The sequence below is a fragment of the Rhagoletis zephyria genome, unplaced genomic scaffold (assembly GCF_001687245.7).
Source record: "Rhagoletis zephyria isolate East Lansing unplaced genomic scaffold, Rhagoletis_zephyria_1.1 Rzeph_scaffold_00959, whole genome shotgun sequence".
NCBI classification, from domain to species: domain Eukaryota; kingdom Metazoa; phylum Arthropoda; class Insecta; order Diptera; family Tephritidae; genus Rhagoletis; species Rhagoletis zephyria.
In genome coordinates, this window is record NW_016158043.1 from 143,065 (window position 1) to 169,722 (window position 26,658).

The following is a 26,658-nucleotide window of genomic DNA, read 5'->3' on the forward strand; positions in this document are numbered from 1 at the left end:
TGAAGATGAAGATGAAGATGAAGATGAAGATGAAGATGAAGATGAAGATGAAGATGAAGATGAAGATGAAGATGAAGATGAAGATGAAGATGAAGATAAGGATAAAGACCATTGACTTCTTGACTTTAATTAACTCACCTCATCTCATCTCACCTCCGCTTAAAAACTTACTCCACCTGAGCTCACCACACATTAATTCACCACACCTTAACTTCCCACACCTGACATGATATCACTTGATGTGGCATCAATGGCAACATCATTTGACATAAAGTGAACCAAAATAAACAAGATTTTACTCTTATATAATGAAAAATAAAATAACAGCGGCGTTCATATAAATTGAAAAACTTCCGATAAACGAAATAAAATGATAATTAAATCAGTTTGTCAGTTTTGATGAAGACCCCGAATATATTGCAATATAATGATGTTTCCATACGTTTTTTGGTATCTTATCTTATATACAAATAGTCAATCATTTTTTATTTTCACCCCTTTTACGGCTAAACTATACCTCAAAGGTATAAACAATTATATATCATTAGAAAGGTATTTTGATGCTGATGTGCAGACAAATTTTCAAATTGGTTTAACATAAAGCGAAAAAATCAATTCGAAATTGACACCAATACTAATGCCGTACTTGTACATGGTTGGTGAGGAAATGCTTCCTAAATGTTTGTTTTAATATTGATACTGAATTAAAGAAATCTGCTAAGCACCAGTTTAGGAATCAGATTTATGAAGATTACGATTCATGCAAGGAAGAAGGTAAAGTTGAATATGTAGAAGAAGAAAGGGATAAAAACAAAGATTAAAATAAAAGTAAAGAAACCTAAATATAAACGAAGGTGAATATGAAGATGAACATGAACATGACCATGAATATTAAGGCGAAGATAAACATAAACATAAACATTAAAAGCGATAGAGACAAAGATAGAGAGGAAGAAAGTGATAGGGACATAACTATCCTTAATTTTAGCGGTTGAATTTCAACCACTGGGCGAACACTAGTATATATAGCATTTTCAGTTTAAATGAAACCATTTTCAAATTAAGCGAAACCTTTTTCAAATTAAATGAAACCTTTTTCATGTTAAGCGAAACCTTTTTCAAATTAAATGAAACCTTTTTCAGATTCAGTGAAACTTTATTCAAATTAAATGAGACCTTTTTCAGATTCAATGAAACTTTATTCAAATTAAATGAAACTTTTTTCAAATTAAATGAAACTTTATTCAAATGAAATGAAACTTCTTTTTTGGATTACTTTGAATTAGCTGTTACGTGTTGCTCTCCCTTACGGTCAAGGCATGTTAAATACATATTTGCCGTTTCGGTCCAATTGGACCAAAATTGGTGGTTTCATTTCTTAAAATAAGGCTCTGGTAGGTCGGTTGGTTTGCTGTGATTTTCGAGTGGTTTTGGTAACTAGGCAAATCATATAATTTATTCATTTTATAAAACTTCAAATATCTCTGTTTTCGGGAGTACATGTAAAGGATGATGTGAAAAGGAAAAGAGAAATGGGACATGTCAAAATTATTCTTGAACCGAAGTTGAATGTTGCCGTGATTAGACTGTGCTCTAATCCATAGGGTTTGTTTAAGTTAAAAGAAAATAATTAGACAATTGTTATGAAAATGCCAAAGTTTACATTTCGCTTCAGTGAGTGAGTGAGAAGGGAGAGTATTTGTGTGTGTTTTTACGTAGAAATCAAAAACCAACAGACTTCGACGTATGTAATGCTGTGCGTTGGGTAACAGCTTACACGCGAAGCTCATTTAACAGATTCCTTATGTGACAACTCTCAAGCAATGCCAAATAGGCATAACAGAGCCTGTAGTGTTAGCCAGACATGGCGCAAACGGCTAATTAATAGGTTGAGTTGATTTCCTGTTCCTTAATTTAAAAATGTTTAATACTTAATTTGAATAAAGTTTCATTTAATTTCAAAAAAGTTTCATTTAGTTTGAATAAAGTTTCAGTGAATCTGAAAAAAGTTTCATTTAATTTGAATAAAGTTTCATTGAATCCGAAAAAGGCTTCATTTAATTTGAAAAAGGTTTCGCATCATCTGAAAAAGGTTTCAATTAATTTGAAAAAGGTTTCGCTTAACCTGAAAAAGGTTTCATTTAATTTGAAAAAAGTTTCATTTAAACTGAAAATGCTATATATATATATATACATATATATATATCTAAGAAAACGTATATAAACTGAACCCATTTACCAATATTATTAAGTGTGTAGAAAGAAGGGTCTAAGAGAAAAAATAATGGTTGAAAAAAAATAATTGTTATAGATGTGCAAGGATTTCTATATTGCTAATAAATTTATAGCAAAGGAAATTAGCATTTCAGCACTGATTGATTCACATATTGAAAAATTTATTATTCGTCCGCCTTTTAGTTATTCAAGATTAACATTGAAAGAAAGAATAACAATAGAGTGGTTATATAAATATCATCATGGATTGCATTGGAATGACGGAGTTTCAACGTAAAAAATAAATATTTTAATTAATTTGTTAAAAAAGAGGAAAATCCTTATGTATTTGTAAAAGGATTTGAGAAATCATAATGGATACAAGAGCTGATTGGAGAAGAAATTCTCATATATAATTTAGAATATATAGGTTGTTCAAATATAAAAGCTCTATATAAAGATACTTAATATGAATATAAATGTTTGTAACTATCATCCCAATTATATGATATGTGCAGAAAAAAATTTAATTTTATTTAAAAAATGTATTATATCATACATGAATTTAAAAAATATATAAAACTCGATAAAAAAGTATTTATTACTTTGCTTCCCTTTACGTAAATGTCACAATGTGAAAGCTCTTTTTCGCACAGGGCAACTGTCGCCATACGAATGTTAGTTAAATGCTGGGTTCTCTACCAGCCAAAAGTAGTGAAAAATCTGGTGAAACCGCGGGTTCGTAAGGAAAACATATAGCTGCACTCCTCTAATATTTCCCACGTCAGCCGGCGCACGGTTGCATTTTCTTCACAGCGAATTCAAAATAACCTTAGAAACTGTAAATAAAACATTTTGTTGATTGTTATTTTGCAAAATTTATTTTTCAGAATGCATTGTTTACCTAATATACAGTTGATAATCAATATTATGAATAAAAATTTTAATTAACAATATTAATAAATATATTTTTACATACTGTCGCGTACTGGCCGCAACAAAATAAACATTTGCTTCCCCTTCGTTCTATTTACCTATTTCCTTTCACTCCAACCGAAATCTGCCGACACTCAAGTGTACATACGTATTTACATACCTAAATAAATAGTAGAATGAGCTCAATTTGAGCGAGATAGTTGTTTGTCGGCTCTATAAGTCACTCATCATGCCCGTACTGGTATATGGCGCAGAAGCATGGACAATGACAACATCCGATGAGGCGGCTCTTGGGGTGTTTGAGAGAAAGATTTTGCGGAAGATTTACGGTCCTTTACGCGTTGGCGACGGCGAGTACCGCAGACGATGGAACGATGAGCTGTATGAGCTTTACAACGATATGGACATAGTGCAGCGAATTAAAATACAGCGGCTCCGCTGGCTTGGTCATGTCGTTCGAATGGACACCGACGCTCCAGCTCTGAAAGTATTCAACTCGGAACCCGCTGGTGGTAGCAGAGGAAGAGGGAGGCCCCCACTGCGATGGAAAGATCAGGTGGAGAAGGACTTGGCTTCACTTGGCGTTTCCAATTGGCGTCAGTTGGCACAGAGGAGAAACGACTGGCGTGCTTTGCTGAACTCGGCCAAAATCGCTTAGGCGGTTACAGCGCCAAAAAAGAAGAAGAAGAAGTTGTTTGTCGGTGGAGCGTCACCGAAAAGGGGAAAAGTCTCCATTAGGGCACTCGCCTTTGCACTCACCTATTGCGGCACTTTTGTTGTCCGCCGTATGATGGCAATGGCAAGTCCATGGTGCTGTTTGTGTGCTCCGTGGTGGCGACCGCTAAAGGACCCAATTCGCTTCTAGAATTATCGGGCCGGCGCCAATTGATCGGGCACCAACAAAACCGGCGCTGACACTCCAATGGTTTGCGTACCAGTGCGTACGTTGCGGCCTGGCTCGCGACTGAGTGCCGGGGCAGTTCTAAGCGAGCTTTGAGAAAGGCAACATCCTTATTGCGAGCGCGAGTGCTTTTATACATAGTGCGAAGTGTTTTATCTTGAATAAAAATTCAGTAAGTGCCAGGCGAGGTACTAAGGTTGCAGTAGCAGTAGCGATTAGTTTCGAGGTGCAGCGCCAGTCGAGGCGTGGTGAAGTCGGCACCGGATTTGGGAGCCATATTCCCGAGGAGCAACCCCGCGGTCGGAACGCCCACCGACCGCCGATAAGTATCGTTTTCCTTTGGTGTGTCTGTGTTCAGGCGTTTTTGTTGTCGGCAGGCTTTCTCTTATTGTGTTTCCGTTTCCGATCCTGTTTAGCATCCTGCACCATGAGCCCAGTCATACAGGCGGGTTAAAGATATCCCCGGCAGCACGGGCGGTAGTGCGAGTGGGTTCGTAACCTTTTGGTTGGACCTCCCCTCGGGTGCGCCCCAAAAACATAGTTTTGTTTCGTTTCGGTTTCTTTGGTTGTAAATCTTGTTGTCTTGTTTTCGACCCACCCTAGTGTTGGTAGCTTCATATTATTGTGTGTGATAACTAGTGCATTTTATTTAGTTTGAATAGTCTGTATACTGTCTTGTTGTTCCCCTTGCCAGCAACCCCGCCGTCTCCACTGAGCCAGCCGGTTGCTTGGTTTTTTTTGTCATCTCCCTTTTGTGCGTATATTTGTTTACTTAGTTTGGCCCGGTGTATTGTTGTTGCACACGGTAAGTGCATTTATTTGGGACATTAGGTAGGCCGTCTTTTGTAAACAGAAGGTAAGGTGACAATACATATGCGGTTGCTTAATTTCTTATTATCAGAATTACTCATTTGATTTGCATATAGATGTTTTCAAAAGTTGCAAAAATTTCATAAAAAAGTTAAGCGATTTTAATCATATTTTAATCAAAAGAAATGTAATCGATTTACCTTTCTTTTGATGTTTATTAACACTTGCAAATCATTTATAGTGGTTCACAAAAATTCAGTTTTATTACAACTTTGCAAAATTTGACAACTTTTTCACTGCTTACATGAAGATGTTTCCAAAAGTTGCAAAATTTCTATAAAAAGGTTAAGCGATTATAAAAATATTATAATCAAAAGAAAGGTAAATCGATATTTTTAGCTGGACGTAAGACTTAATAATATTCCCAGAATATAAAAAGATGTATTCCTCGAATAAGATCAGTTAATAGCATCGATATCGACATCCAGATTCCTTATTAATTTCAGATGAGTTCCTTTTTATAGTTTAATTTTTTTTTCATTCGAACACTCCTGCATTCTTTTGTTCCTTTGTGGCATTATTCTTTTCTTTTCAAATTTATTAGGTGAAATCGCAAAAAGTTTCTATTTTGCATTATAATATGAAATTATTCAACAAAAAGTTATACGTAGCTTTCCCTGGTGTTAAATGTATATGAATTTCTTACCTTCTTCTTTCTTAACAGCCATGTGAAAATAGACCACCGTTTACTACTGTTTATTTTAGTGAATCTGGTACACTGTTTCGGGCTCTTATGCATATTTATGCATGTATATATTTGATACATATTCTCCCACACACATGGGTAGGTACAAAATATTGCATAGCAAACAAATTTATTTAACTATTCACGTTTGTTGTGTTCGTGTTTAAATTTCTGAATTAAGGAGTTTTTGGATTAGTAACATATTTTTTGTAAAGCAGATGCCAGATGAAACTTTGTGGCTTTGCGTGACATTTACAACTTTGTCAGCAAAGCGCCAGACGCAAAAGGTATGCCACAATGAACGCCGAGAAAACAATTTTGTTCTGCTTTTTTACTCATCAAAATTGCTGTGGATTTTATACATTTCGCTTTCAAAATATCAGCAATGTAATTCAGTTTTATGTTTTGGCATGAAAACTCGAATTTTGACAAAACAAAATAAATATTAAACCGGCTGATTGTCAACGCGCGCAAAAAGATGGGAGTTGGCCATCTGTTCGCTTCGCGCTGCAGCTGCCATGATTTGTGCATTTTCTCATCTGTCAAAGCGAATCTGTCACGCAAAGCGAAGAAAGCGTTTTATCTGGCATCAGCTTAATGTTTTTATAGGAGAGTTTATGAAAAAAGTGGAATCGGTCGGACTCATTTCTTTAGATACAAATATTTTGCTTCTACTTAGATTTCGGATAAACTCAACTGGGATAAGATTTAACTCAAAGCCTTTGTCGATTCCGTCGTTATAATAAACTGATTTGCAGTAAAAATTTAAATTTTCTCTGGAAGAATTCAGAAGATATAATGATTATCATTACTTTTTTGCATGACTTCGTAACTTTTCTAACTAAGTCCAAAAGCCATCCAACAGTAAATACTTTAATTGCAAATAAGCATTTGTTTTGACATAGAAATTTGCTAAGACCGCGAAATCTCAGAAGGGTATTTCGTAGGAGCAATTTTCTAAGAAAAATGTTCTATCTTATTATACATCTAAATGGGTTTATTTTGTCAATTGTAACCATAAAAACAGGAATACATCTTTTAGGCTCATTCCATCTCAAATCACCCAGGCCGGCGGAAAGTGAATTTAAGTCTGCGATAAAACTCACAGGGATTGTTCCTTGAACAATTTAAGGAGACACGTATTTTTTCTTTTTGCTCAGAGATGCGAATTTTTCGAATAATGAATTTTTTTTCTTTTTGAGTACGAACGCTTCTTTTTTCCTCTCTTAAAAGCAACTTTTGATGAAATCGTTTATAACTGCCGCAAAAAAGCAAGCATTTTAATGATTTTTTTTTTAAATTGCAGATATTGATCTACTGAATCGATCTAGTGAACTAAACATCAGTAATTGTTTATTAATAATTAATTATTGTTTATAAACAAAATTTTTTTTTTTCAAATTGCCACATCTTTTTTTTCTCTCAAACTTTTTTGTCTATTGGGGAATAGTATAAACTATTTTCAGTACGAGTAGCAATATGCTAAAATTCGTCATTTTCGAGTTATGATTTTTTTTCTGAAAATGCACTTATATGATGCTAGCAGATTTTCGTGCCAGTTGAGGGCACAAAAATTGTTGCCCATTATGACAAAATTTCCTTGCTGGAAATTTTTTGAGGTTGCCCGATCAGAGCCAAAAGTTTTTCCCAATTGGGCTCTAATTTTGGCCCAAGTAGCGATTTGCCCAATCTACCGAAGATTTCCCCAACCAGTGCTCACAATTTGCTCATAGTGAACATGCATACGCAATTAAAACGTTTTTATCGATAAAATCACACATACACACATCAAAATTCCCTACGAAAAAAAATATTTTTTAATTTTTTTCTTGAAAAATTTTCCACATAAAAATTTTTTGATAAAAAAAAATAGTTTTTGAAAATATGCCATCTCAAAAAAAATTGGAAAAAATCCCAATGGTAGCTCTGAGTATTGCGCAATATTTAAGTATAATGTTATGGGGTGCACTCTACAATGAATTTTTTTTACACCGAAGTTGAGTAAAATGAGTACATTACAATTAAAAAAAATAAATAAAATTTTGTGTAGAATTTTTTCGAGTATGCAACCGCTTAAACTTCCACTTTATTATACTAAAATTTAATGGGCAATAAAACTGCATATTCAAAAAAATTCTAAAAAAGTTTAAAAAATTTGTAAATTGGTAATGTACACATTTTACTCAACTTCGGTGTAAAAAAAATTCATAACTCAAATTATTGTAGAGTGCACCCCATAACATTATACTTAAATATTGCGCAATACTCAGAGCTACCATTGTGATTTTTTCCAATTTTTTTTGAAATGGCATATTTTCAAAAACTAATTTTTTTTTGCAAAAAATTTGTATGTGGAAAATTTATCAAGAAAAAAATTAAAAAATATTTTTTTTTCGTTGGGAATTTTGATGTGTGTATGTGTGATTTTATCGATAAAAACGTTTTAATTGCGTATGCATGTTCACTTTGAGCAAATTGTGAGCACTGGTTGGGGAAATCCTCTGTAGATTGGGCAAATCGCTAATTGGGCCCAATTGGGCCAAAATTAGAGCCCAATTGGGAAAAACTTTTGGCTCTGATCGGGCAACCTCAAAAAATTTCTAGCAAGGAAGTTTTGTCATAATGGGCAACAATTTTTGTGCCCTCAACTGGCACGAAAATCTGCTAGCATCATATAAGTGCATTTTCAAAAAAAAAAAATCATAACTCGAAAACGACGAATTTTAGCATATTGCTACTCGTACTGAAAATAGTTTATACTATTCCCTAATAGACAAAAAAGTTTGAGAGAAAAAAATATGTGGCAATTCGAAAAAAATCAATTTAAAAAAAAATTACTGATGTTTAGTTCACTAGATCGATTCAGTAGATCAATATCTGCAATTAAAAAAAAAAATCGTTAAAATCCTTTCATTTTTGCGGCAGTTATAAACGATTTCATCAAAAGTTGCTATTAAGAGATGAAAAAAGACGCGTTCGTACTCAAAAAGAAAAAAATTCATTATTCGAAAAATTCGCATTTCTGAGCAAAATGAAAAAATACGTGTCTCCTTAAATTGTTCAAGGAACAATCCCTGTGAATTTTATCGCAAACTTAAATTCTCTTTCCCCCGGCCTGGGTGATTTGAGATGGAATGAGCCTTTAATATTCTGGGAAAATTATTAAGTCTTACGTCCAGCTAGAGCAAAACCATATTCCATTTACATACATACATATGTACATATATCAAACATAAATGAAAATTCCAAAACACTTATCCGTGATAATGCCAATATCAGACCAGGTGCAGATCAAAAACAGACATTAAGACACAAAAAAGAAAAATGGTATACGAAATGCATAACACAATTTAAAAATATATTGTTAAAATAAGAATAAAAATTATTAACAGATACGAGGCAGATGATAGCAGATTGTTAGCAATTTCATAGCTGAACAAAGCAGATCATTACCAGATAAGGGGTAGATCAATACCAGCTCAAAAGCAAATCAAGATCAGATCAAATACAAAACAGTATGATATAAAAAAAACCTAAAAATTGTAAACAAAATAAATAATAACCTTTTAAAACTACAATAAAATTAAATACGTATATAGAAATATTAAATTCAATGCCAGAAACAGATTGGATATATATGTATGACGAAGATACATTAAAAATTCAAAATAGCACAGTCATCTGAGAAAATCCTTATATAATAATAATAATAGATTGGCGCTTACACATATGTTAGTGTTTGGCCGAGCTTCTCTTCCGACTTGTGGCGTGCGCCTTGATGTTGCCACACAAAGAGGAGGGACCTACAGTTTTACGCCGACTCCGAACGGCGATTGCATTTTTATGAGAAGCTGTTTTTCATGGCAGAAATACACTCGGAGGTTTGCCATTGCCTGCCGAGGGACGACCGCTGTTAAGAAAAAACCTTTTTTCTATATTTTTTGCGATGTTGCTTTGACCAGAGCTTGAACCCAGGTGCTGATGAGTGAAAGCGCGCACTGCTTACCACTACACCACAGCGGCCCAGAAAATCCTTATAAAATAGGAAAATTCAGCAAGCTAGTAATTTTGTAAAAATTGTGTTAAAATTCAATTGTATCTGTGTATGCATAGGTAACCTAAAAATAATATCTATCTTTAAACTGTGCATGACATTTTGTTTTTAATAAAACATATCTATGCTCTAATCGAAATAAGAAATATAAGGTAGCCATTTACAAAAAAATTAAGAGATTGTTTTCAGTTTTAAATACTTATTTACATATATTTATATATATTTACATATGTATATTATATATATATATGTATATTTACATATGTATTTAAATTTAAGTCTTATTTCACTTTTTAATAAGAAACTAATAATTTTTATATAACATATTCATCTATGGATATGGAACGGTACATTTTTAAAGAAAAGTAGTTTCAGGATCCACTATTTTTGGAGAAGTTGGAGGATTGTGTTGTAGGCGAAATAAATGAATACATGGAACACCATCTGACGGGGAAGCAGCCAGTTGGATCGTTCTTCGAAATGGGCTATTATAAACCATTTAATTATATTTTAAAATACTATGACACGTATTGGAGTTCAGCAACCTATTTCTTTAAATAAAAACGAATTATATTTTTCCACACATTTTATTTCCTCAAATTTCTATTTTTATCACACTACAAACATACAAACAGACATAAAAATAACGATATTATTTAAAATATTTAAAATAGCCTTCATTACACTGTGCTTTCTTTTATCAGCACTTCCAAACCGGAAAAGAAATATTTAATGTGTTAACGACTTGCCTTCCATCCTCCACATTCCATTAAATTTATTTCTGATATGAAAATCCACCTAAGACTTAATTGTCATCGGCGATATTAATGCTGGCCTTGTATAGCGCTTGACAGAAGAATTTACAATTAAATTGCAAATTCAGAATTAACATCAGTGATGTCAGGTAAGTCCCAGATGGGTTCTAACATCACAAAGTAGTTTTTATGAAAATCACAGATAGAGGGTATTGAATAAATATAAGTAGATATATTTAATCAAATAAAATACATTTTTTTTTGTTTATTTGATTTGTTTATAATAAACACTTTTCACACCCGCTAGATGGCGCGGTAGCTCTACCGGGGGAGGGAGGTAGAGCTGCCGCGCCATAGAGCTCTACCTCACCGAAATGAAAGCGCATGTAATAGACTTGAACTGATATGAAAAGTACTATATGTATGTATGTGGGTATAAGAATAACGCGCGCTTAAAACCGATCTAAAATTTGTACTTTCTCTGTAGAAATTTTAGGCGTATGTTATGTAATTTCCCTATTGTCAATTAAATCTAATGCTTTGTATTGCATGCCTTCCACGTGTTTCCTTTTCAATCTCATACATTTTTTATAATGGCTTTTGCTAAAATTTCTAAATCAAAAGTTATAAAAATAAATTCTATGGGACTGAGAAATATTATTTTCTACTTTTTAGTCCATTTATAAAAGCGTCGTATATTAAAATGTTTTATTTTCTTATATTTATTTTTTGATTTTTTACTAGATATAAGATGAAACTTTGTTTACTTTTACTTGAGAAATTTCATCAATCTCGTATTCTATCATTCTTGGTGTACAACGGTATTTTGCCGCTGTAGACCAGAGGGTGCTTGCGCCCACCATAGTTTCACTTAATGTTGTATTGCTACATTGTTACGCAGTGCCCAGCGTAGACACGTTGCGTTGCCCGTACACACCGCAATTATTTGTATGGGGAGCTGATAGTGTCCAATTAAAACACTATTACGCGTTAATGCGGGTGGCTACAAAGAACTTGTTATTCGTGTTTTATCATTTTTATACCCGAGCGCACTTGTGCACAAGGGTATATTAATTTTGTTCACATAACGGTTGTTTGTAACAGCCAAAACGAATCGAGATAGATATAGACAAATGTATACATAAATGCTCAGAATGAATAGAGAAGTCGATTAAGCCATGTCTGTCTGTCCGTCCGTCTGTCCGTATGTCCGTCTGTCCGTATGTCCGTCTGTCCGCCCGTCCACAAGATAACTCCAGCAAACATTGAGATATCTCAAGGAAATTGGGTATGTGGGTTTCCATTAATCCAAGGTAGGTTGGTATTGAAAATGGGTGAAATTGGATTGTAACCACGCCCACTTCCCATATAACGGTAATTTCCAGAAATACCAAAACTGCGATATTTTAGTAACTACTGAAGATAATTCACTCAAAATTGATATTTACAATAATTTTTAGACGACAAATAAGAATATTATAAATTTTTGCAAAATGGGCGTAGCCACGCCCACTTATGGTTACATGTGTATATCTTGGTAACCGCTCCACCAATTTCCTCCAAACTTGGCAGAGTTGTTGGCCTTGGTATAGCATACGAAATGGTTAAAATTTTTTTAAATCGGACAATAATCACGCCCACATCTATATATATAAAATTCAAATTATGTATGTACCTATAGACACACTTGGCTCCTAAACGAATAAGCCGATCGTAACCAAATTTTACACACGCACTGGATATCTTCCAGGGATGGTCACAGGGTAAAAAATATTTTGATATATAAAGGGGGCGTGGCCCCAAAACGTGGACCCGGGTAACCTTAGGATGTATTTGTTTAATATGGGTATCAAATTAAAGCTGTTATGTCAAAAGTATGCGGAAGCAAATAAAAAAAAAATTAAAAAATTCATGAATACCGTTTTAGTGAAAAATAAAATTGAGTAATGCGGACAGTTCTTTAATCTTCTTTAATATAAAAATTAATATAAAAATAAGTAGGGTTTTCCTTCCTGACGCTATAACTCCAGAACGCACGAACCGATTTTCACGGTTTTGCATTCGTTGGAGGTTTATAGCTAGGAAAATTCAGGAAAAATTTCAATAGAAAAGTATATGGTGTGTGAGTATCCCCCACGAAAATAAGTATGTTTCATTTAAAGTAGATGGTGCCATTGTTTAACAGCTATTCATTGTACTTTGCTCAGTTAATTTCATGTGACACTAGCGAATACCCGGCGTGCTTCGCTGCGCCTTAAAAGTAATTTTGTTTTGTTACTCCCTCTCACAACATTTGAAAATATTATTTAATATTGCTGTACATATTTGTATAGTAGGGAGATTTTTTCAAATTATATAAATATACGTTATTTGAATATTGAATCAATACACGTTTGAGGAAAGGGTGCGATAGTAGACTCCAGTTATAAGATTATAAATTAAATTTCCAAGAGAAAGTCGGTTCTTTACATATTTTCTAATTACCTTCGAAAATATATTAACTCAAAAAAAAAATAAACAATGCTTCATAGATCGATTTTTTTAAATCTAACTTCATAAAGTTCTTTAAAAATATTTTGTAAATGAGGCCATAAGAGCTTAGGGGGAGAGTTACAACACAAAAATACATTTAAGGCGCAGCGAAGCACGCCGGGTAATTGCTAGTCCCATATAAAGGTAATTTAGAGAAATACGAAATCTTCGATATATCAGTAAATATTTAAGCTAATTTATTCAAAATTGGTGTTTGCAACAATTTTTTACCTAGAAATACGCCTATGATAAAATTTTGGAAAATGGGCGTGGCACCGCCCACTTAGTATATCGGTAACCGTTCTACCAATTTGTACCAAACTCGGTATTTTTATTGTGCTTGCCACATAAAAGCAAAACGTTGAAAATTATTGAAATCGGACTAAAATTACGGCCGCTTCTCATTTAACGGTAAATTTCAGAAATGCTTGAAACTGCAATATTTCGAAATTTAAGGACGCTAATTTACTCAAAATCGATACACCCTGGCTTACCATCTAGCGGTAGCTTTCGGAAAGGTGAAAAAATATGTATTGAATACTGGCGCCGGGTTTTTAATGTTCGGCTCCACCCGAACTTAGACTTTCTTACTTGTTATTTTTAAGATCAATTTTAATCGTTATTTTATGATTTTTATTTTTTCGATCAAAAAAAAAACGTATATGTACATGGATTTCTATTTTTCCGATCATTTTTAAGTTATTTTATGATTTTTATTTTTTCAGATTTAATATTTTTGATCATAAAGGTTTAAAACGGTTATAAAAACACTGTCTCTATTACAACCGTTAAAAATGATTGAAAAAAATAAAAATCCAAAATAACGATTAGAGATGATTGAAAAAAACACAAAATAACGATTAAATTATGATTTTTATTATAAAAATACTTCAGTTTTGAACTTCAGATACCATCTTCTTCTTATTTTTCTCACGATACTGCGGGCAAAATCAAACAAGTTTGATTTTCAAGCAATCCGTGTCTACGTCAATCACCTACATTTGCTAACAAAAAAAAAAGCATGGGGTAAAATCTTGCAACTTCATTCTCTACACAACTATCGAAAAATCGCTCTCATTTTTAGGATTTTGGAGTACGGGATCATTTTTCCTGTAACTCCCTACAAGTTCGTGTAAACACCTGTAATTTCATTGAGTACTGGATCAGAGCTAATACAAGATTGCAAAAAGAGGAGACGAGAGTAAGAGAAAATGCCGAACAAATGAATTTAGCCTCCCATTTTGCAACCAAAAGATGGTATGTTATATGTATTCAAGACTTTAACGTTAACCTAGCGAGAGATGTTATATGTACTCAAAACTTTAACGTTAACCTAGCGACAGATGAAGCAGAACCACAGATTATATTCATAAAAGAAAAGCTAAATTTAGAAATACATACAAATACAAATGCTCAAGCTTATTCTTCTTATTTATTGGCGCTATAGCCGCCTAAGCGATTTTGGCCGAGTCCAAAACAGCACGCCAGTCATTTCTCTTCTGTGCTAACTGACGCCAATTTGAAATGCCAAGTGAAGCCACCTGGTCTTCTCGACCTGGTCTTTCCAACGCAGAGGAGGCCCTCCTCTTCCTCTGTTACCAGCATCGCGGCCCGCGTTGAATATTTTCAGAGCCGGCGCGTTTCTGTCCTATGCACTACGCTGCACTATGTCTATATCGTTGTAAAGCTCATACAGCTCATCGTTAAATCATCTGCGATATTCGCACTCACCAAGGCGTAAAGGTCCGTAAATCTTTCGCAAGAATCTTTCTCTCGAAAACTCCAAGGGCCGCCTCAGCAGATGCTTTCATTGTCCATACCTCCGCACCATACACCAGCACAGTCATGATAAGTGACTTATAGAGTGTGACCTTTGTAAGACGAGAGAGGACTTTATTTCTCAATTTTCTACTCAGCACAATGTAGCACTTGTTGGCCCGAGTGATTCTCCGTTGGATTTCAAGGCTGACATTATTATTGGTGTTAATGCTGGTTCCCAAATAAACGAAGTCGTCTACTTGTTCAAACTTGTAACTGTCAATAGTGACGTGGGTGCCAAGACGCGTATGCTCTGACTGTTTGTGTGATGACAGGAGATACTTCTTTTTTCCTCGTTCACCGCCAGACCCATTCGCTTTGCTTCTCTATCCAACCCCGAGAAGGCAGAACAGACATATCCCTTGTTTTTACCGATAATATCGATGTCGTCGGCGTACGCCAACAATTGTACGCTCTTGTAAGATATTAAGCCTGGCGGTTCAGTTTTGCGGCTCTTATTATCTTCTCCAACATCAGATTAAAGAAATTACATGAAAGGGAGTCCCCTGGTCTGAAACCTCGTTTGGTATCAAACGGCTCGGAGAGGGAAAATTTTCTTCATGCTGTCGAAAGCGGCTTTGAAATCGACAAATAGATGGTGTGTGTTGATCCTATTCTCGCGGGTCTTTTCCAAGATTTGGCGTATTGTGAATACCTGATCTATGGTTGATTTATCAGGCCTAAAGCCACACTGATAAGGTCTAATCAGTTCGTTGACGGTGAGCTTCAGTCTTTCACACAATACACTCGATAAGACCTTAAAACCTATGCTTACAAGGCTGATTCCGCGGTAGTTGGCGCGAATAGCGGGGCCGCCTTTCTTGTAGATTATGTAGGTAATCGCTACTCGTACCTCGTCATAGTCAGGCCGTGGGACAGCGACTCCATCATCATCTACTCCACTACTTTCAGCGCTGCTACCATTCAGTAGGTTGTAAAAGTGTTCCCTCCACACTTTAAATACATTCTGGACATCGGTCACTAGGTCGCCATTGTTGTTCTTACAGGAGTTCGCCCCGGTCTTGAAACCTTCCGTAAGTCGCCTAACAATCTGGTAGAATTTTCGGGCGTTCTTCCTGTCGGCCAGCATCTCAGGCTCTTCGCACTCACGTATTTCGGCCTCTCTCTTCTTATTGCGGCAAATGCTCAAGCTACAAGCTCAAAAACAGCAACTGATGCGGTGTTTTCAACGCCGTTGAGTCACAAGTATATACAAGTTTCATATTTTATCAATCATACCGATAATTTCCTGTACATATTTAAAGAATTAAAAATGAAAACGAATAAAAAAAATTTAATCAGCAAAATGAATAAAATTAGGAGAAATTTATGTTTAATTTCCTACCTAACCTACATGTGTATATATGTAAGTTAATCACCTAATGTAATTTAATTACCTAATAATAGGTTTACATATAAAAGTATATCCTCATTTTCAAGCTCAACTCCCTAATCTGTAATTTGAAAAAGAGATTAGCCACACAAAATTATAATTAAAAAATAATCTCAGATGAAACCGAAAACTTTTTGGTGTAAGACCTGGTTTTATCGATTATACTTGCGAAGCAGGGGAGGAATGTCAAATGTAAAAGTAAACAAAAATTCACGCTAGCAAGAAAAAGAGGTTTGTAAAGGTATTTTAATAAAATATTCAGTTAAAATATATTTAAATAGCATAATATATGTAGCAGAAAAAAGTGACCACGGTGGGCAGAGAAGAAGTTTAACTTTTCCTCGACTTGTGAGCTTTGATTGAGATTATATTAATATGTAAACGTACTTTTATGCTATGCCGTACGCATATATTTACACATGAAATTTCGGGAGTACCTAGTACTCATGCCTTTTTTATTAGGGTCGTGGAATTAATGAATTGGTGCGTCAAGTACGAAAATAACGGGTTTTTATAAAACAAAAAATTGTTTGGTGCAGGGACCTTAAAAAATCTATTTTCATTCCGTATTCCTCGTTTTGTAGCACAGTGTTATTTAAATTTAAATTATACTTTTAAATATCATTAACTCATTTCATGTTCTTCAATCAATAGATTTTTTATTTCTTTCAGCAAAAGGGGCTACACGCAACGATGAGGCTGCCACTAAAATTCAAAAAGGTAATAAGGAACGCTCCGAAAAAGATTTTGATGTTGAATACTTTGATGCCAGTGAAACACCGTCTGAAGCGGAGGAGCTGTTTGAATCTGCACGCAAAGAAGAGGCACTTGCAGCTGCTCGTTTAGCGGAAGTGGAGCAAATTACCCAAATGGAGGACGATTAGACAAAAACCAAAAATTTAAACAAAAAACAACTAGAGATGGTTACAGGATGTCCTTTAGAATAAGACAATTTCTAAAACTTTTGCACCGTGCTTCAATTTTAATAACTTCAATCTGCTTTTCAAGTTTAAGTTATACTCATAACCAAGCTGCATACACAGATATTAGATTAACTTTTATGCATTCAAATAAAAGATGATTTACACTAATTTGTTTGTATGACCAATAAATAATTAAAAAAACCGAAAAAATACCTCCAGCCTAGTGTTAAAGAGAACTTTTAGACACGAAGCCACTTTGGTTACGCTAAGTACATATACATGAATACATATGGACATATCTTTAGGGAAATTCTCGATTTATATTTTAATTATGTTCCCGCTGCCATTTCTGTATGGAGGTATATTTTAACCCTCTAGTAGGCAGAACCGCCTCCAGACGGTCGTTAACTAAACACCTTTTTAGTGCACCTATAATAATTTTTTTCTATATTCGTAAGGCACGATCTTTAGACAAAAATCGTACCCTTCTGGCGAAGTAAATTTTAATCCGTTATGTCAATCCGTTTTATTTTAATCGGCAGTTGAATTACCGATTTTGAAAACACGGTTAAAATTAATTATTTCTTGCTTTTTAATAATTTCGTAATTAAAGAAATTTTTTCTTTTGAAAATTTTTTTGATACAAAAAAATTAGGTGGGTTTCGTAGTTAAAAGCACAGGATTTTGATATAAGTTTTATAATTGTTTGACTATCCGAAATGGAGAAATTTGCTTTCGAACACAGGCCGTCTACAGACCAGCTTGCCGACATATTTAAACCCAGTTTGTATTTTTGACCGTCTGCAGACGGCATTGCCGGTTCGTAGGTCAACATTGTGTAAGAGAAAGCTGAAAATATGTGTAAGTATATCGGCGAGCCCGTCTCCAGACGGTCTTGGCTTTTCTCCCCTGTAGGAAAGAGTCAGTGTCACAGATCGAAATGGACATCAGTTTTGGATTTCTCGTGCTAAAATCACCCATTCCTGAATTTTTCAACTCATAAAAAAATTGGCCTACTAGAGGGTTAAAGTAGGCTGCGGGATTTAAAAATATTTATTACATTTTTTTATATTGTTTACGGCTTTGTGCATTTTAGTAGCGATATTCAATTCATGTTAGGAAATGATCAAAATAAAATAGAGATGAACTGAGACCAATAGAAGAAATAAAAACTCTACTTAATTAGGGCACCTCCATTTTTTTTATAACTTACTTTTCGTTGCGAAAGTACTAGTCCTGCATACGATTACCGAGTAGGCGGCCGTTAATATGTACATATATCGTAATCAAATAATTTTTATATTATGGTTTCATTTATAAAACTTTTTGCAAATGTTGTTTATACTTACAGCCTATCGTGGGTATCATGAGAGGCAACGCTTTCAGCCGTTGGTAAATGAAAAGAATGGACAGATAAATGAGCAGACGGCGGATTTTATTCGCGTGTACGCTAAAAAGTGGCGCGAGAAATCAATATTTCAAGTTTTACTCCACTACCGAGCAGCGAGATTTCAAGATTTTGTAAATTTGGCGCAGCAGGTAATTATACCTTTTTTTATCGAAGCGCACGTATGTCAAAAGCGTGGCTAAAATATGTGTTCAAAATGTATCTACAGTACTTATCAATCAGGCATGTACTGCAATTCGTGCGATTTGAAATCGGTGCGATTTGCAAAACCTACTTTGGAGATATTTTAACAGAAATACCAATTTGGGCACTGCATCCATGGATATGATGTAAATGATGTATTTCTCGCAGTTTCCATTTGAAGTTCCTTACAAATGTTCAAAACTGGTATCAAGAAAAAGTTTTTGGAAATTAGGAGGCAGAACGAAATCCTAATCAGAGACCTAGAGAAAACGAACGTGCTTTATCTTCTGTAGCAGTAAGGCCTTACACTCACACATAGACAATGCACATGAAAGATATGACCACCTCCTTCCAAGAAAGAACACGGTAGGTATATCAACGGCTTCACTTGGACGGTATTCAAAAGATCACACGACTCATTTAGCCAATGTACGAAAAAACTTTTCGTCCTTTGACTGCGAGGATTCTTAGCCCTTTTACAACAGAAAACGCACATCTGTGCTCTTCATTTTCCTTATAAAGGCTTTTGTTGGCTTACATGACATAAGACTAGAAGTTGACGCATCGGACCAATGTTGTAGTTCCAAGATCGTAGAAGAACGCTTGGCAAAACAAGGTGGAAATAAGACCATCGGTAAAGTTCATAACATCGAAATGGAACAAGTATTCCATATGGTATCGGAGCACTACTATTCTTGTCCTTTTTGATTTGATTTGATTTATATGGTGATCTCAATACAAAAGTTATAAAACTTATGAGTAGCATTAGGTTTACAATTATATATTATGGGCTGAATCATACAGTTAAATAATGAGTAGGAAAGAAAAATAAAAATAGATAAAAAATAACGTAAAAAATACAAGGGAAAATAATTACAGAAATTAATAACCTTAATTAATACAATTACATTAGCCGTCAACAGTTGTGTAGAGATTGTAAGGAGTAAATATTTCTCAAGTGGGACCCTCAAAATTGAAAATGTTTATCCATCGATTATTTTATTAATTTTAGATAGGTGTTATTGTAATATGATACTGTACAACATTTTTTAGCTCTAGTGCTATTAGTATGCAAGTTATATGCAATTATTTTTTTATGCAGGCTTTTACTAAAATTTACTTTATTTATTAGCTGTTGAAGATAATCTCATTCCTGTTACACCAAAACTTTAAAAATTGTCTGGCGATATAAAAACTGTTGTAGTTTTTTAAATTTTTTATTTTTATATATACTTATTAGTAAATTAGTAGCAGTCGCTCGCTCTCAATTGGGAGAAAAAAAAATTTGTTCAACCCTTTTTTGTTTAAGCTACAGTGTTTTTTCGATCACAGTGCATACGCTGGTATGACACTCGCTTTCGTTCCGGGACAACTGACGATCGCGACGTTCGCTATAATTGATTTTTCTTCTGTAGATGACAGTTGGCTATGAATTCGTAATTCGAAATTTAAAATTTTTCAACTAACTTTTTAGAAAAATTGTATGTATTCAGTATTGTAGCCAATTAAATTTTAGTACAATAAAGTACGTGTTTCAAGTCGCTTAAAATTTGTGCTATTTTTATAAAAAATAAGACAAATTTAGTATGGAAAGCATAAATAAATTAAATCGTCAAAACGTCAGGGTAAGCATTTTTTTGACACTGACTGTACATATATACAGCGTGGCAGCGAATAACTGTTACCCAGGTTTTTTTGAGAAATAAAAGGGTCCTTTATAGCCTTTGCGAAAAAAGTATTTTATTGTTAATTTTCCACAGATTTTACTTTAGTTGTATTAAGTAGTTTTTAAATTTTAATCCTTATTCACATTTACCAGCAGTGTAAACTCCCTGCAGGGAGTGACGTTAGCTTATACCTAACTTTAGTCTGTTTACGCGAACACTAGTGCTAACTATTAACTGTGTATTTTGTTCGAAAAAAGCTAACTACTTTTGTGGGGCGATGGCCGCAAAAAAGTCAGACCTGGATACCTCTGCATTACATGTCAACTAACTTGTACTTTTGGACATAAAATATCAATAAGAAAAAAAAAATATTTTTTTGTTTTTTTACTTTTTCATTTACTTATTTATTTACTTTATTTTATTACATTTCATATTTGTTTACATAATCTGCTCTGGGTGGCCCCATATTCGAACACCGTCAGACATAACTTCAAAATGATAGTATAAAATTTCGATCTTCCTTTTATTTGTAGTGTTTTTAAAGCGGAATTAAACGCCATAATGGAGGCGGCTCGGTGGCTTATAACCTCCGCCCCTCCAGGATGGCCTATTTCTTTCTATTCTGACGGGCAGGCTGCTATCAAATCTCTCAATTCTAACGAAGCTACGACCAAAGTAGCCATAGAATGCAGGTAGACTCTCACCCTGCTGACATCAAAATGCTCCTTGACTGTTGTATGGGTCCTTGGAAATAGGGACATCCCTGTCAAATACCTAGCCGACGATCTGGCAAGGAGGGGGACGGAAATGTCTGTAGTCAATTCTGCTCGGAATGCGTGCATACCTCTAACCTCCTACAAACACAGACTAAAGGCGAAACTCATTGAGGAGGATATAAGGTGGGCTGTGGAAACCACCTGCCATACTACCAGGCAAATTTGGCCAAAGATTGATGTAAAGCGATCCATAGCTCTCACCCGGCTGGACCGCGCCTCTCTCAGATTAGTTCTCGGGGTAATCACCGGACACTGCCTGATGGGCACACACGGAAAAGGTTGCAGAGACGAGGAAGAGGTGGAGACCATCGAACACTGTCCCGCCCTGGCCAACATGCGCAACCAATTCTGCAATAAGTACTTTCTAGATTGTTTAGCCGATTTGAGCTCTGCGAACGTTCTCGACTTTTTGTGCTATATAAAACACACTCGGCGGTTCAATTACTAAGAGAGGGAAAGAAACAAATGGCTTCGGCCAGTGGTACCACAACGGGCTTTTCCAGCCCACGTGTGCTCCGCGCTCTGCGCAGGGCAGCCACCCTAACCTAACCTAACCTAACTAAACTGAGAGCGAGCGACTGCTAATCTTAATTTATTTTGCCCAAATAAAATCGGAGAACCAGAAGTAAAAAAAAACTTGTTTATGAAAAATTTACTAATAAGTAAATATAAAAATAAAAAAAATAAAAAACTACTACAGTTTTTATATCGTCAGACAATTTTTAAAGTTTTGGTGTAAAAGGAATGAGATTGAGAATGTTGAAGATAACAGCTAATAAATAAAGTAACTTTTAGTAAAAGTCTGCATAAAAAAAATAATTGCATATAACTTGCATACTATTTTCACTAGAGCCAACAAATTTTGTACAGTATCATATTACAATAACATCTATCTAAAATTAATAAAATAATCGATGGATAAACATTTTCAATTTTGAGTGTCCCACTTGAGAAATTTTTACTCAAGTTGAAAAATGTAACAACTGAAACTACGGTTTAGTTTACGCACTTATTGCCGTAGTGTAACATCACTTCTTATGTGTTGTAATAACGGAGGTAGGGAGTTCCACAGGCGAGCTATTTAGAAAGTGAGACCCAAAGTACTTCAACCTTAGCCTCGCAAAAGCTGGACACCTAAGAAGATAGTGTTGAGGTGATTCTACCTCGTCCTCTTCTAGGCAACTGCGACATAAGGGGTCCGGTAGAATGGTCAGCCTTTCTGCGCTGAATACCGATAGGACAGTGACCCGTTAAAACCCACACCAGAAGTGAGAGATGTGGCTTAGTGGGTTTGAGGAGTGCCCTCGACCTCCCCCGGTCCAGACTCGGCCAAAAGGACCTTGCGATCGCGCATGTCGTGGTATTCGCCCAGCCCGCGAGCTGACATGAGGCCCATCTGTCCAGGAGTGTACCGCAAGTGATCACCGGCACCCCCAATCGCTCTTTATCCGGCGATAACGTTTCATAGGTTCCTTCCCTGGCCAGCTCGTCAGCCACGCAGTTCTTTAACCAAGTTAGAGCGCACCTCTAACGAACTCAAGGCCCTGATAGCCGCTTGGCTATCAGAATATACCTCACTTACCTGACTATAAGGAGCGTTATACCTTATCAGTGAATCCACCGCCTCCTTGATAGCAGCTACTTCCGCCTGGAGTACACTGCAGAAGTCCGGGAGCCTGAACTTAGTGCTGATGGCAAGCTCTCGACAGAAGACCCTCCACCAACCCTGCCGTCCAGTTCCAATCCATCCGTAAAGAAGTTCACCCACCCCTCCTCCAGAAGTTCTGCCTGCAACGTCGACAGGCGCTACGTTCAGCATTATGTACGATCCACAGTGCCCCACTAATATCAATTAATGCAGCCCGTTTTACGCACCCCAGCTGTCTAGCTAGTGTAGGCTTTTCCAGTGAGTTCTACCAGACTAGGGCGTCATAAAACATAATTGGCTTGATTACGGCCCCATATCTCACCAAGAGCAGCCCTACTGCAATACAAGGCCACTGGTGCCTTTCTTGCCCTCTCCTCTATGTTTGGCTCCCACGACAACTTCCTGTCTAGGATCAAGGCCCAAGTACTTGATCCTGTCAGACAGCTGTAAGTGCAGACCTCCAACCGAGGGAAGAACAGCGGCGGGGATTTTATATTTTCTTATGAATAAGACCAGTTCTGTCTTACTGCGGTTGACGGCGAGGCCACTTTCGGCCGCCCAGTTAGTAACTATTTTACGTTACCGTTGGGTCAGTTCATACAGCGTGTTAAGGTAACTAGGAGTGAAACATCATCTGCATAGGCAACTACCCGACATCCGTGTTTCTCCAGCTCCACTAGTAGATCATTCACCACGGCGACCCAGATTAGGGGTGAGAGAACCCCATCCTGCGGGGTGCCTCTGCTCACCTTGCGAGGCAAGCATGTTGCTTATGTCTCCTAGTAATTTTATAAATGATGAAAACAGTCTGGCCATGTTGAATGTTTCATGTGGTAGGCAGAAAGGTTTTAATATCATGCACTTTAAAGCACGTAGCCTTAATAGTGCTAAAATTGACTTTATTAGGCATGTCTTTGAAAGCTCGTCCGTAGATGTTGTGTGTGTCTCTGAAACTTGGTTTTTAAATGATGTGAGCGATGTGTGCTATAGCTTGAAAAATTACAATATTGTCCGAAATGACAGAGTAGGGAAGAGAGGTGGTGGTGTGGCGATCTATTGCAAGAGCTACATTGACATCAAGATTGTATCTAAATCAAGTGGGGATGGTATTGAATTCATTTTCGTTGAGTTGTCTAATGAAGCTACAAATGTTTTGGTTTCCTGCGTGTATAACCCACCTAAGTCAACTCGTCTCACACCGTATTTTGAAATTTTGTCGTCTTTTGTTGTGGATTATGTCAATATTGTTATTTGTGGTGACTTCAATGTAAACCTGCTTTCCCGTGAGTCACTTAGTTTCATTGATGCTGTAGCAGGTGTTAGACTCTCTATTGTCAATACTACGATACCAACTCGGTATGAGTGTAATGCTAACCCCAGCTTACTTGATTATTTTTTTGTCTCTGACCAATCTTTAGTTTTAAAATTTGATCAGCTGTATTTCGTTTCTGATCATGACCTTATATTTTTTGCTCTTGATATTGCCTTTGACTGTCCCAGGAAAACTAGTACTTTCTCGTTTAGGGATTATAAATCCTTGAAAATTGACTCTCTGTTCTCACATCTTTCATGCATTAATTGGTGCGATTGTTGGAAGCTTGTTTCTGTGAATGACAAACTTAGCTTCCTCAATAAGGTTTTGCTAGATGCGTTTAATTGTTTTGCCAATCGCCGTGAGTGTAAGAGCAAATTGTCTTGTCCTTGGTTCAATGTTAAGGTGGAGTCAGCTATTAAAAGGAAAAATAGATTACACTCTGTTTGGAAAATATATCCCTCCCAATCTAACTGGGAAGCCTTTAAGAGTGCACGCAATAATTCCACTAAGATTATCAGGAAGGAAAAGCTGAAATACTTCGCTTAAAAACTGGATCCTGCCCTTCCTCCCACAGTTTTCTGGCGTAATATTAAAAATTTACGTATTCATACTCGCAACGCCTCTGAAAGTAAATTGAACGTTGATGTGCTAAATAACGTTTTCCTTAAATCCCCAGTGTTAGGTGCTACTCCTACTTCTCTTTTGCCCATGACGAGTTCCAGGTATATAGGCACCAGTGTTGCCGCGAAACATTTTTAGTGGTAGCTAAATTGCATCTAAAAAAGGGCTAAAAAAGAGCTAAAAATCGTCGTTGTGGCTAAAAATGGTAGCTAAATTTTTTTACCTACATCTTATATATAAAAATAAGTGCACGTTTTTGGTGTGACCTCATAACTTGAAAACAGCTTGACCGAATTTAACCAAATTTATGCGGCATATTCGATTTATCATGCAGATGGTTTATGCGAAGTTTTCCCGAATTCGGAAGAGGGGGCGTGGCACCACCCATACTAACTAAAATATAAAAATAAGTGAACGTTTTTGGTGTGACGATATAACTTAAGAACGGCTTCACCGAATTCAACCAAATTTATGCGGCATATTCGGGCCATCATGCAGATATTTTATGTGGAGTTTTCCCAAATTTGGAAAAGGGGCGTGGCATATGTATGTATCTTATGTATACAAATAAGTACACGTTTTTGGTGTGAGCTTATAACTTGAGAACGGCTTCACCGAATTCAACCAAATTTATACGGCATATTCAGGCTATCATGCAGATGGTTTATGTGAAGTTTGCCCGAATTCGTAAAAATGGGTGTGGCACCTTCCATACTAACTAAAATTTTTTTGTTGTATATCTCTTGAAATATTTGTGGTAGAGTACTGGAAGTTGGTATAGAGGTATAACAAATAATTCCATACTCATAGATAAAAATGGGCAGTATTGGAAAAGAGGGCGTGGCACCTCACATCTTATATATAAAGAATAAGTGCAAGATTTCAACCAAATTTATACGGCATAGTCGGGCTATTATGCAGATGGTTTGTGTTAAGTTTCCCCGAATTCGGAAAAGGGGGCGTGGCACCACCCATACTAACAAAAATTTTCATCTGGTATATCTCTTGAAATATTTGTGGTAGATTACTGGAATTGGTAGCTATACGTGGCCTGTTCAAGAGTTGGCATTCCAAATTGTTTATTTATTCATACCCAAGATGGAAAAACAAAAAATGTTGTATATCCAAATCTGTTGGATTAAGATTTAAAATCAAGAATCAAAAATTTTGAAATAAAACAAATGACAAATTTTCATATAGAAAAATTCTAGGACTTTTCATTCGTTTTTCAATATTTGGTGTAGAGAAGCACACCGGGGTACTGCTAGTATAAATATGTAAGTATACACGCAAACATTTTCTATAATTACTGGTATAGAAAGACAATGAACTCTGAAAAGAATTACTATTTTATTCAACAATAAAACCTTTGTGTAACACATAAAGCATATTAAGGGCCACCAACTTACCTATTTTAAAGTATAGTTAAATCGTTAACGGATAAGATAACGGCCCAGAAACGTAAGGAACATACATAGAAATATGTTTACTTGCCTTAACGGAAAGGCGTTCGCTTTATGAGCGAAGAGTTAAATTCATGAAAATCATAAAAAAAATTTGAATGTCAATGATGAATAAATTTTGAAAAGGGCTAAAATAGGGCTAGGGGCAATTTCAAATTTTTGTGGCCAAAAAAAGAATTTGGTAGCCAAATTTAGCCACCAAAGGGCTAAAACGGCAACACTGATAGGCACGGAATTTGAATTTGTAGCAGTTAGTGAATACGACGTAATAAGATGCGTGCTAGATATCAAGTCGGAAGCGACAGGAGAGGACGGTCTCCCAATAAAGTTCATTAAGATTGCCCTACCTTACGTTGTTGGCACTCTTACGCACATTATCAACCATAGCATTACGACCTCTTGTTTTCCGAATGAGTGGAAGATTGCATCTGTAAGGCCGGTGGCGAAAAAATCATCCGCTAGTGCACCAAATGATTTCCGGCCTATTAGTATTTTA

The 26,658-nt window shown here is 35.8% G+C and overlaps 1 protein-coding gene across 1 annotated transcript in view; it reads left to right on the plus strand.

Annotated features, from left to right (window-relative positions):
- LOC108362195 (neither inactivation nor afterpotential protein C-like) overlaps positions 1–17,925 on the plus strand; it is a 29,263-nt gene extending 11,338 nt beyond the window's left edge. The window contains exon 3 of the mRNA XM_017615066.1: positions 16,831–17,925. Coding sequence (XP_017470555.1) covers positions 16,831–17,042 — 212 coding nt within the window. The 3' untranslated portion in view covers positions 17,043–17,925. The remainder of the gene's footprint in view (positions 1–16,830) is intronic.
- The last annotated feature ends 8,733 nt before the right edge of the window (positions 17,926–26,658 follow it).